The sequence below is a fragment of the Magnolia sinica genome, chromosome 16 (assembly GCF_029962835.1).
Source record: "Magnolia sinica isolate HGM2019 chromosome 16, MsV1, whole genome shotgun sequence".
NCBI classification, from domain to species: domain Eukaryota; kingdom Viridiplantae; phylum Streptophyta; class Magnoliopsida; order Magnoliales; family Magnoliaceae; genus Magnolia; species Magnolia sinica.
Window position 1 is genome coordinate 53819222 of NC_080588.1, and position 13333 is coordinate 53832554.

Consider the following 13333-nt stretch of genomic DNA (forward strand, 5'->3'; position numbering starts at 1 on the left):
TTCAGATAACGAAGGAGGAAAGATGAGAGCGTCGTTGTCTTGTTGGGAAACTAGGTGAGGAATGGCCAGCAAGAGGTCATTGAAGTTGGTTGTCGGTTCAGCCTTGAATAAATTTGCAAAGTAATTAATCGCGGCTGATTTGATCACCTCTTGGCCTGAGATAACATTTCCTTCTACATCCTTTATGGTGGAAATAATGGATCGCCTGATTTTTTCGGTAGTCGAAGCATGGAAAAACTTAGTATTTTTGTCTCCTTCCTCCAGCCAAGAAACCCTTGCCTTTTGCTTCCAAAAGACCTCTTTCTTCAGCTCCAAGTGAGCTAGATGCTACTTGAGTTCCGAGCTTTTCAGCAGGAAATCTTCATTTAAGGAGTTTTGCATTTTGTTATCAACAGCCTATAGATCCTCTTCAGCTCTTTTGACTTGGGCAAACACATTTCCGTAAACCTCCCTGTTTTACACCTTGAGTATTTGTTTCACTTTCTTCAACTTTGGCTGAATGTTTATCATAGGCTGAGAAGAGCATTCACCTGTGCAGGCCACCTTGATCACATGTTGAAAGGTGTCATGAAGCGTCCACATTCGAAGAAAACGGAATGGTTTAGCCATTGCCTGGGATTGCCTGGGGAAGGATAGCAACAATAACGCGTGATCGGATCTAGAGCGGGGGAGATGCTCCACTCTAAAACTCAAGAAACAGCCAGCCCACAAATTGTTGATGAGCACCCTATTTAGCCTCGCCCACACTTAAGCATTTCCTGAGCGATTGTTGCTCCACGTATATCTGTTTCTAGTGAAGCCAGAGTTAAGGAGACATGAGTTTTGGATCGCTTTGGCAAAGTCTGTAATACTGGCTGAATCTGGATCCTGCACACCCAATCTTTCCTCTGACACTGCCACTACATTGAAATCACCTCCAGCAGCCCACAGACTGTGGTTGTTGCTACTAATATCAGCCAGCTCTACCCACAGTAATCGCCTTTGTATTTTGTAGCAACGTACACAACTAAAAGGAGAATGGTATCCCTGATGTTCTGCATACAATTACTTAGGGAAAGCAACTGGTTAGAAATGGAAAGAATAGAGACATTAAGATGGTTGTGAAAAAACACCTAAAAATTCCCCCCCGCCTCTCCATTTTAAAGAGAGGAGTGGAACCGAGCTTTAGGTCGATGGCCACTCGCCTTTCCTCTCTTAGCATAGGCTCTAGAATCACTATTATCCAAGGATTATATCTTCTGATCATCTTCCGGATTGATCTGATGGTGGGCGTGTTACCCACTCCCCAGGTGTTCCGGATAAGGACGTTATCCATCCGTGACACATCTTGAATTCACAGCCCTCCTTTTCAGCCTGCGCAATTTGCTATACCATTCGCTTTCTATGGTTATTCCTAACACTTTCCTACAATCGATTTTTCTCCTTCTCCCTTTTGCTATCCTTTCGGAAGTTCCTTCTATGATTACCCCGGGGGTTCCCTTCCGTAGAGGGCTATCAATCTTGGGTTGAACCAGCTAAGGTGCTTCCTGACTGTTGGACTCTAATCACTGGGAAGGCTCTTGAAATGGAGGGTCCAAGGGCTCAGATATCTTTGGTAGATCTTCAGATCCCGAAGTTTTTTGAGGTTCCCTCAACCTGTCTACAGGGTCTTGGACAAAATATGGAGACAGATCCACAACTATCATGAGATCTGGCTCCTGAGAGTCCTTGGGCCACCCCGAGGGTTCCTATCAGGCCTTAGAGGTCAGCAACCAAGGGATCTTACTCGTCTCTTGAGAACACTTCCTCTTCCACTAGCATGGACACTACATTCCGCTGTATGGAGCGGATGAACAACTTCTTCCTGTTGGTGCTGAACGTCACAGAGTTGTGCTTGGAAAGGCTGAATAGCTTTGTCTTCCTCCATAGGTCTAACTTGTAGGTGGACTGGGGCCTTGTCTCACTCCATAGCTGTGACTATCTGCTGGATGGGAGTTATAACAATGGTTTCCTGCTGGTCTACTTGGATATGATCTTGAAAGCTCTGGGTACTAGCTAGTTTGGAAGGATGCTCCTTAGTAGATGGGATGTACACATGAGTGTCAACCACTATTAGGGAAAGATCCTCCCCACACTCTCCTGGCGTCGGAGTAGCAGAAGGGCCACCCTTCTCTATGAGGCCTCTAGCATGGTAGAAGATCGGGTGACCCTCTCTCATGTCTCCCTCCATTGCATCTTTTTGACAAACAGTTGGAGTACAGTGGTTTTTCTCCACATCTTCCTTGGGGAAACTAGCAGTTACCCAATCTCTTGTGTTTTCCACTTCTACCCACTGGTTACTTGTTGCGTTAGGGTCTTTACCGAAATCCCTTGCCACAATCTGATTCTCAATCTCTGCGTGGATCAGATAAACCTTATCCAGAACCTTCAGTTTCAGCACCCGATTTATTTTAATCCCTGGGCGAAGCTTGATTTTAACTCTGGCGTGCATATGAAATAGGTCGTACCTGCTATTCGAGTCTATTTGGGTTACCTTTCCGAAAAAGTTCCCCAAATCTAGAATGAGGTGTGGGCAGGTATCCCAAATATTCGGATCCAATGGCCTCTTAGGTCTTCGATAACAGATTGGGACCATGGGAAAATGAATTCGAGCCCCATTTGAGCGCGTAAGGCAGAATCAAGTTTGAACTCCTTTAGGTCCCTCTCTGTTTTGAGGACTATCAAGAAGCACTGAGAGGAAATCTTGGCCACATCTATAGCTGAGGCCCCAAATTTTGAATCTAAAATGGCCGATGTGAGCCTCAAGATAGATGTGCCTCTATCTGAAGCCATCCCCACCATACCTAGTTCCAAGTCTTTGAGGTTTTTGGTAACTGCTCCCTGATCAACAACAATGGTAAGGAGATCTTCCTCTTCTGGATCTGACGTAAACTGCTGGTTTCGAGCCCTATTTCGAACCACCTCTGCATAAGAGGCATCATTTTGCTCGGGTGGAGGGGGAGGCTAATCTTGCGGGGCTGTCCCCTACTTTGGAAATCTAGGTCTCGCTTCTCTAATTGTTGCTATTCTTCCATCGATCCTGTGCCCGTCCAGAACTCCCATTGCTGCTCTAGCATCTTTTTCATACTGAAATCTAACAAAGGCATATACCCTAGAGGATAAGGAACCAGGAAAGGATGGGATGAAGACATCTAACACCTTACAATATTTCTGAAAGATTTTCTTTCTTGGGTTGAAGACATCTAACACCTTACCATATTTTCGAAAGATTTTCAGGAGGTCGACATGCGAACAGTCGAACAGGAGGTTGCCTACAAACAGGCTATGGCCTACCTCTCTCTCTTCGTCTTTGGGTTAGGGATGAACTGGCTCTGGGAGGCGATCTTCCTCTTCTATTCCTCCTCTCTCCTAGAGATTCATCTGTCCGATACCTTCTCGAAGGTGCTCTGTCACGATGACTCATCTTAGATCCTCTCCATGTTTCCCATTGCCCGCATCTACACCCTCCTTCCTCACCTACCTACATCCCTCACTATGGTTGTTTTGTTGAAACTATGTTTGAATAAAGTCCCAAATGAATGGAGGTAGTTGAATTTTAGATTTAATGATTGGTTGTGAATGTGATAGACATAGGAATGGAAAGTATGCAAATATGTGGACATATAAATATTAATTCGGTGTGAACTTAGAATACATTGAATTGAGCCTCCAACACAAGTATATGATGAGTGAAATTATATACACTTTTTGTACAAGTCGTGGATGAGGGTGCATAATTGTATCCAAATTGCGTGTAACATATGTAATTCTCCTTTTCTTTTAAATTTAACAACCATAGCTAATGTCATCTGACGTTATGCCTAGTGAAATAGGCGGGGCTCACCTTGATGTATATTTTGTATATCCATGCCCTATATCTGCTTTCCCATCTCATTTTAGAATGCAATTTCAAACCTTACGAAGGTCCAAAAGTTAGGTGGACCAAATCACTTGAAATAGTAATGAATGACCATTAAAAACTTTTTGTCGACCACAAAAGTTCCGGATCAAGGTGATGTTTGTATTTTCCCTTCATCCAGGTCTTGACATTCTCAACAGGTTGGATGGCAAATAAACAATACGAAAACCTTAATATGGGTCCTCTGGATTTTTAATGGTGAGGCGCTCAATCACCAGTCTCCTGTGGTGTGGTTCACCTGAGACTTTGGATCTGCTTAATTTTTGATACCCAGTGCAAAAATGGACTCCAGAAACGGATGGACGGGCGGTATAGATATACAACACATCATCAAGGTGGGCCCCGCTAAGGGTAACCCGTGTTAGCTGGGTACCATAACACCTAATCCGCTCCCCCCCTTCCGCACAGATGATCCGCCGCACCCTAAATTTTAGGATAGGTTAAAAATACAACAAAATCGAAAAATGATTTTAATCAAGCATTATCCTGTGTAATATAAACACCAACTTGAGAACATAGCTATAAATTGTCGTCACATTCCTATTTTATAATTGAACGTAAACTCTAGAAACATAGTTGTCACATGCCTACTATATCTGATCTAGATATAATTTATTTTATTCGTAGTGTCGAGACATACCCAGGTATTGCCTCCCTTTGACTATCTATCCCACGTAAAATTTATTTTATTCATGGGAGCGGTTTGGATACTGAACACTTCAGTAGCCAAAATGCTACTGAAGTGACGTGGTGAAATACAATTGATTGCATACTAATAGCATGTTCCCTTATAATTAATGCTATTTTCCTTCAGATCCGTTAGACGTCTCTCTCCTCTTGCCCGTGCACGCACTCGGCCTCGTAATGGTAAACTTTATTTTCAAGTTTTTTTTTGCTTCTGTGCTCGCCTGCTGAAGTGACGTCACCACTTTTCATGGGTGCCACTATAATGTATATATTGTATCCACACTGTCCATCCATTTCGTGATATCATTTTAGGGCATAATCCAAACAGTAAGAAAGATCCAAATTTCAAGTACACCCCACTATAGAAAACAATGGAGATTGAACGCCTACCATTAACACCTCTCTGGGCCACTAAGCTTTTGATCAAGTTAATATTTATGCCTTACCTTATTCCATGTCTTTTTCAACTTATAAAAAGGTTGGATCTCAAATAAACATCATGGTCGGCTCCAGGAAGGTTTCAACGGTGGCCGTCAACTCTCACTGTTTTCTATGGTGGGGTCCACTTAAACTTTGGATCTGTCTAATTCTTTTAGTTACTCACTAAAATGATCTCTCCAAATGGATGGATGGTGTGGATACAACACATACATCATGGTGGGCCCAAAGAACTTGGTGCCGTAACATCCGTCTGGTTCAGAAGCCATACAGCTTCCTTTTCCAATCCGTTTCCAACTGCGGCCAAAGCCATCCGCATGAACTTCCTTCCACGGCAAGCTAGGTGGGGCACACAATGATATTTGTGAGAAATCCACTCTGTTCATCATTTTTTTCTTATCATCTGATAATGTAGGCTCAAAAATGAGGCAGATCTAAAACTCATGTGGGTCGTACGGCTTGGAAACAGTAAGTGGGGGAATTCTGTGGTTGAAAATTTCCTGGGCCCACCATAATGTATATATGTCATCCATATGGTTCATGAGGTCATTCCTACTGGGATTAACTGAAATTTAAAAAAAAACATTAACATAATCCAAAGCTTTTGTGGCCACTTGAATATTTCAATGGCGGAAGCTTAATCCTCACCTTTTCCTATCGTGTGGCCCACTAGAAGTTTGGATCAATATCATTGCTAGGTCTATGTTGTAACATAATCTAGAAAAACTGATGGCCGGGATAGATTTATCAAAAACATTATAGTGGGTGCCACCTAGATATGTTACTACTTTTAATACTCATGTGACCGCATTTTTGTAATTTGCAGATGATGGGGACTTTTAATTCTTTAAATTAAATAGAGTTGGGGCACCGGTTGGCTACTGAACCAGATGGTAACTATTCTTGCCACCGATGTCACGTCACCGCATTCTTTGGGCCCACTATGATGTATGTGTTGTATCCACACCATCCATCCATTTGAAGAGATCATTTTAGGGAGTGAGGAAAAGAATTAGGCAGATCCAAAGTTCAAGTGGACCCCACCATAGAAAATAGTAGGAGGTGACTGCTACTGTTGAAACCTTCCTGGGGCTGACCATGATGTTTATTTGAGATCCAACCTTTTTATAAGCTAGAAAAGACGTGCAATAAGGTAAAGCATAAACATTAGCTTGATCGAAAGCTTTTGTGGCCCAAAGGGGTTTTAATGGTAGGCATTCAATTTCTATTGTTTTCTATGGTAGGGTGCACTTGAAATTTAGATCTTTCTCACTCTTTGCATTATGCCTTAAAATGATATCACGAAGTGGATGTACAGTGTGGATACAATACATACATCATGGTGGCACCATGGAAAGCGGTGATGTCATTTCCTTCGGGGGCGAAGAAAAGAAGAAATGAGTAGAAAATATTGTTTACCCTTTATTTGGTCGCGTGCACCGGCAAACGGAGAGAGCCGTCTAACGGAACTCCGAAGAAAAGAGCATTTATTGGGAGAGAAAACGCTCATGGCATTCAACCAACTGAATTTCACCACGTCACTTCAGTAGTGTTTTGGCTACCGAAGCGTATAGTATCCAATCCGCTCCCGTTTGAAGGAGTTCCCTAAGAGCGTGTTTGGGCGGTGGGATTAGGAGGGATGGGATTCAAAAAATATAATTATTACCCATGGCAGGGATTGTCCCCTATTGCCATGGGATAAGATTAATTCCATACTTTGTTGGCAATACAGTGGCACATTGAATGTATATACCCACCATCATTTGAAATTACCGAGAATAACATACATGTGTTATATGTAAATCGTTCATTTATTTTATAACCTTATTTTATAGCATGGGCCTAAAAATGAGGTAGATCCAAAACTTATGTGGCCCAAAAAAGTTTTCAACAGTAAGTATTCAACTCTCATTATTTTCTATGGTGGGGTCCACTTGAGCTTTACATTTACTTGATTTTTTGGCCAGGACCAGATGAATCCCATCCCACCTAATCCCTTCTAATCCCAATGCCCAAACACGCCCTAATTATGGCAGGTCATGGGTCCTGAACTTATTGTTGTGGGTGGAGGCATGGGTGTGTATTAAAATAATAATAATAATAAAAAATAAAAGTTTTAAGGCACATATGACACCACAAGTCCCCCGACACAACTCAGACGGAAAACCATGCCCTAAGGTGAACGGAGTTAAACTTGAACCTACTCTTAGAAGTATTCCCAGTGAGGGAGTGAGCCCACCTTGATGATGGGTTGCATATCCACGCTGTCCATCTGTTTTTCTAGATCATTTCAGGACGAGATCCAAAAATTTAAGCAGATCCAAATCTTAGGTGGACCACACCTGAGGAAACAGTGGTATCAAACCCAGTCGATTAGTATCGAGTCTGAGTCGACTCAAACTAGTCGCATCAGACTGGGTAAACGGCCTGGATCGTCATATGGTGGGACAGATACGTATCACCAGAACACGTCGTGATGTACTCAGGCATGGTTTTCAATGGGTGGGCTCGGCCAAGTCGTGCAAGTAGAAACTCAACTGGAGACTGAAGGAGTCGATCCGAGTCTAAAAACTATGCATGGGTCACAGAAGCTCAAAAACCACTCCGTCCATACAAATTCGAGTAAGAAATTCACTTTTGTGTGGACGGCGTGGTCTCCAACAACTGAGGTCCTTCCAAAATAGTCCATGGAAGGACCTCAGATGAACGAATGGTCTGGATCACTACGTAGCGAGACAGAAACAGATTTTGTCAAGAGAGATGAGAGAGATGAGAGTATTATACCGATATCATCCCTTTGATGATCTGATCAGTGTAGTAGTCAGGCTCTGTTTCTTGCAACGAGAGCAGCACATCTATGAACGTCTTATTATTGTTCTCGATCTGAACTTCTACCTCCATTGAGGAAGAGAAATAGACCTTCTTTCTCCTTCGATGATCGTCGATCATAGCCTGCAAGAACTCATCCCTCCGCCTCACCAATCTCATCATCCTCTTCTCCACACGTCCAAAATCCATCCAACCCAAAACTGGCACGAAATCACTGAAATTCGGTGCTCCGATCAACTTCGTCGCCTCACTTGTGATCTCATGGAACCGCCTTGCCTCTTCCAAATCGACTACATTCTTTCCGTAATACCGTTTCCCAGCTATCATCCCCATCATCACATTGAAGGTGAGCTCGGCGAACCTCAACTTCAATTCCACCACTGATTTTCCTGATTCCGAATCCCGGAAGAGGTCTTTTACCAGTGAACGGACCTCATGGATTCGGACAGCGGAGAACATCTGGATGCGGTTCGATGCGAGAATCTCGACGGTGGCGATGCGGCGGAGGTTGCGCCAGTGGGGTCCATAGGAGGCCCATGAGAGGCCAGAATAATGGTAGCCAAAGTGCTTGCCAGCGAGGAGACGGGGGCGGTTGGCAAAGATGATGTCGTTCTTGGAGAAGCAGTCCTCGGCCGAAGACGAGGAGGAGATGAGGAGGACAGGGCGGGAGCCGAAACGGAGTGAAAGGATGGGGCCATAGCGGTTGGAGAGAGTGGAGAGAGAGCGGTGGATAGGGTTTTTGAGGAGATGGAGATGGCCGAGGATGGGGAGGGAAGGTGGTGATGGTGGAAGGTTCTTGCGCTTCTGGAGTAGGCGCTTGGAAATTGAGAAGAGAAAGAAGAAGATAATGAGAGCCGAAATGGCTGAGAAGATTTTCATGTTTTTTTTTTTTTTGGCCGCCTGGGTGAGACAGTAGGATTATCTTATAGGACGCAGCTTGCATCGTACCCCCGCATGTGTCTAGCCACGCGGGTGTTGCACCGTGATGTATCTGTTGCCCAAAAATATGGCACATCCAATACTCAACTGGACAACACGAATAGTATGCTTGGGTTGCATTGAATGCACGTAGCTTTAGGGCTGTTTGATTTTTCAGCTCAACTGTAATTAGCATGTAAATGGGTAATAATTATTTACCTAGGTAATTACCATATCTTTCCCTTTATAAATGTGACAACTTACTTTTTTAACACTTAAATCAAGAAATTTACAAAATTAATGTGGGGCCCATCGTGATGTATGTGACCTATCCACATCGCTCATTTGTTATGCCAGCTGAATTTAGGGCATGAGAAAAAAATGAGGTAGATCCAAAGCTCAAGTGGACCATACCACAGAAAATAGCAGGAATCGAACACCTACCATTAAACACTTCTTGGGGCCCTTAAAAGTTTACAATCAAGCTAATATTTGTGTTTTCCTCTTATCCACGTCTGTGTGACCCTTTGAACGGGTTAGATGATGAAAAAACCTCAATGTAGGCCCAGTTAAGGAAACAACTTTCAATGGTGGATGAATTACGGCCACTATTTCCTTTTGTGTGGGCCATTTGAGGGTTGGATCTGCCTCATTTTTCCTCTCATGCTCCAAAATGTTCTAATAAAATAGATGGACGATACAGATATATTATATATATTATGGTAGGGTCTACATATTTAAGTCAACACTTTTGTATCAATTTTCGAGATGAATTTACTCTCACATTTTCAAACATGTAGAAAAAGTAATAATTACTTATTTACCGTGATTTACTTATATGAAGAAAAATCAAACGGTCATGTGTGGTGTTGTCCACATGAGCAGTGGATCTGCCTCATTTTTGGGTTGCCTTAAAGTGATCTAAAAAAAGGGATGAACAGAGTAGATAAACAGATACATCACGGTAGGCTACCCCACAGATTTGCCCGTTTGTGGCTAGAGATGTGAGGGGTAGGACGTAATCAGTGTTGGGACTTGCCTAAACACACAAAGCATAATCAAGCAAAGTGTTCGCAATCACACAAACAAACATAAAGTAATTGCAATCACACAAACAAACCCTACAAGAACGTAATCTGAATTTTACCTGAAAAAAAAAATGACTACGATACAAAGCGACGAGTAATGCACTATGAAAATAAGATTACAAGGAATAGTAAATCTTATCAATTCGAACAACCCTCCAATCTGCTTTGAAACCCTAACTATGCCCTTAAACCTTTTAAAATACCTTAGAAAGCCATAATCCACTTCCTAATCTCGATTACACCCGGTATATTTACTACCCAATCATAATAGGAAACAAATCACGCACTTACGCAACTATACTCCGACACTTAATATGACTTTCAATGGTATCGACAGACATCAAAGACCAGTCGATGACATCAAAGATCCTTCAATGCCATCAAGTAACAACTTCCAAAACTGTCCAACAAACAACTAAGATTTTTTGAATTTTCTCGATGGAATCGAGTGGTCTGTCAATGGCATCAACATCACCTACATCTGATCGATGGGATTGAGTGGTCTGTCGATGGCATCGACAGGCCCTGTTATAGACATATTTAAGACATTAGACAATAATCTCCACCATGTTTCAATCTTTAGTCTCCATTGCTCCTTTGCCACCACCATCTCTAATTGCTTTCTACTATAACTTCATAGTCACTTATCATGCACACTCGTACGTGATGAATTTGTTTATCCACACTGCCCATCCTTTTTTCATATTATTTTAAGGTAAGAGCTAAAAAATGAGGCAGATCCAATGCTCAACTGGACCACACCATTAGTAAACTTGGGTTGTCTTCAATGCATAAAGCCATAAATGCAAGAGTCATGTGTGGTGTGGTCCACATGACCATTGAATCTACCTCATTTTTGGGCTCATGTCTTAAAGTGATCTTTTAAAAAAAAAGGATGAACGACGTAGATAAACAAATACATCACGGTGGGTTGCCCCACAAATCTACCCGTTCGTGGTGAGAGACGGGAGGGGGTAGGATGCAATCTGTGTTAGGACTCGCCCAAACACAAAGCAGAATCAAGCAAAGTAATCGAAATCGCACATTAAAAAAAAAGCCCCAATAAGAAGGCAATCCAAATTATATGTAGAGAAACCCTTGTGGGAAAAAACAACTATGATACAAAGTGACACATAATGCACTTTGAAAACAAGATTATAAAAGAGATAGTAGATCTTACCAATTCAAACAACCCTCGAATTTGCTTTGAAACCCTAGCTATGTGCTTGAACCCTTTAGAACACCTTAGAAAGCCCTAATCCTCTCCCTAATCCCGATTACAATTGATATATATACTACCCAACTGGAATACAAAAAAAAATAAAATCATGCACTTACATAACTCTGTGCGCAAGCTAAATGGGACCTTCGATGCCATTGAGTAGCAACTTCCAAAATATCCAACAAACAAATAAGATTTTTCTGAATTTTCTCGATGGAATTGAGCGGTCTATCAATGGCATCAACATCATCCACATCTGTTCAATGGGATTGTATGGTCTATCGATGGTTACAGACAAATTTAAGACATTAGATAATTATTTCCACCATGTCTTCAATCTTTAGTCTCAATTACTCCTTTTCCACCACATCTTTAATTGCCTTCCATCGTGCTTCATCGTCATTCTCATGCACACTTGTCCTTATTACAGCTTCGCTAAGCCCAGAGAAGTTGCACATAACTTGAACTTCTCCATGGGAGCCACATTCGTAAGCATGTCAGCTGGATTCATGCTTGTGTGTATCTTTTCAAGAGTCACACCTTATTCAACCACTTGATGGATAAAATGATGACGCACATCAATATGTTTAGTACGTAAGTGATAAACAAAGTTCTTTGCCAAATTAATTACATTTTTGTTGTCATAATTAACTAGCACAGTCTCTTGCTAAAGCCCCGACTGATTTATTATTCCCCTTAACCAAACACCTTCCTTAAATGCTTCCGTCACTACGATATACTCAGGTTCTGTTGTAGAAAGTGTCACCATATATTGAAGCTTTGACATCCAATTGATCGCTCTACCTGCTAATGCAAACGAGTAACTGAAAGTCAACTTTCTATTATTCATACTGCCTATGTAAGCTGAATCCACATAACCTTCTAACTTCTCCCCTGATTTTTTTAAATGACTAGACATAGTCCTGCGTACCTCGAATATATCAAAGTAGCCATTTTATTACCTCTTAGTGTTGCTTACCGGGGTTAGACATGTATCTTCTAACAACACCCACCGCATGTGAAATATCTAGTGTCGTACAGACCATGTCATACATTAAGTTGCCAACCATGCTCGAATAAGGCATACGAGATATAACCTACTTTTTTCATATATTTCAAAACACTGTTCAAAAGAAAAGCTTAAAATGAGATGCATGGGGAACAATGACTGGCTTTATCTTATCCATCTCATACTTCACCAATACCCTTCTCAAGGTATTCTGCCTAAGATAGCCATAGCCTTCTCCTCTTCCTGTCACTGTGTATGTCAACACTGAGAACCCTCTTTGTATCCTTTAAATCTTTCATCTCAAATGTCCCTGATATCTGAGTCTTTAGTATGTCGATCTCAGACATGTTATGATAGCAATAAGCATGTCATCAACATACAATACCAAGATAATGAACTTTCCATCACTTAGTGTCTTGTAATAGACACAATGATCATATTCACTCCTAGTAAACTTCTAATTCACCATGAAAGAATTAAATTTCTTGTACCACTGCCTAAGCAACTGTTTCAGAACATAAAATGACCTCTTCAACCTACAAACCTTATTCTATGCCCCTTGTATTTCAAATATTTTGGTTACTTCATGTAAATCTGCTCTTCTGATTCCCCATACAGGAAAACAGTTTTCAATCTATATGTTCCAACTTGAGATTATATTAGGCAACCAGCACTAATATGAATATTCACCATGGGTGCGAATATCTCAATGAAGTCAATACCTTCTTTCTAAGCATATCCCTTTGCTATCAGCCTTGTCTTATACCTATCCTATTTCTTCTTAAAGCTCCATTTGCACTTGATCGCTTTATGGACAATAGGAATCTCCACAAGCTCCCTCATTATTATATAGGAAATTTATCTTGTTTTGCATTATCGTTTTTCACTTTTAAGCATCTACACCATCAAGAACCTCCCGAAAAGTAGACAGATCTCCCTCATCTGTAATAAGGGCAATATTCAAGGCATCCATGTATCTCACACTCACTGTAGTTGGTGAACCAACTCCTATGAGGGGTCATGTGATACGAAACCCCCATATCCAAAATACATCCATCGCTGAAATATCCAAATTTTGATGCGGTCAACACATCACTACCACCCGCCTCCTCATTGGATTTTACAGTGCTAGCCTCTCTAGAAGAACTTTCTGATTTCTCCTTTCTCAAATTAGGATTCTTACAATCCTTCTTCATGTGCCATAT

General features: G+C 41.6%; 1 protein-coding gene across 1 annotated transcript in view; it reads right to left on the reverse strand.

The window, feature by feature from the left end:
- Positions 1-8779, reverse strand: part of LOC131229622 (cytochrome P450 81Q32-like) — a 30853-nt gene extending 22074 nt beyond the window's left edge. The window contains exon 1 of the mRNA XM_058225613.1: positions 7847-8779. Coding sequence (XP_058081596.1) covers positions 7847-8770 — 924 coding nt within the window. The 5' untranslated portion in view covers positions 8771-8779. The remainder of the gene's footprint in view (positions 1-7846) is intronic.
- Positions 8780-13333: the final 4554 nt, after the last annotated feature.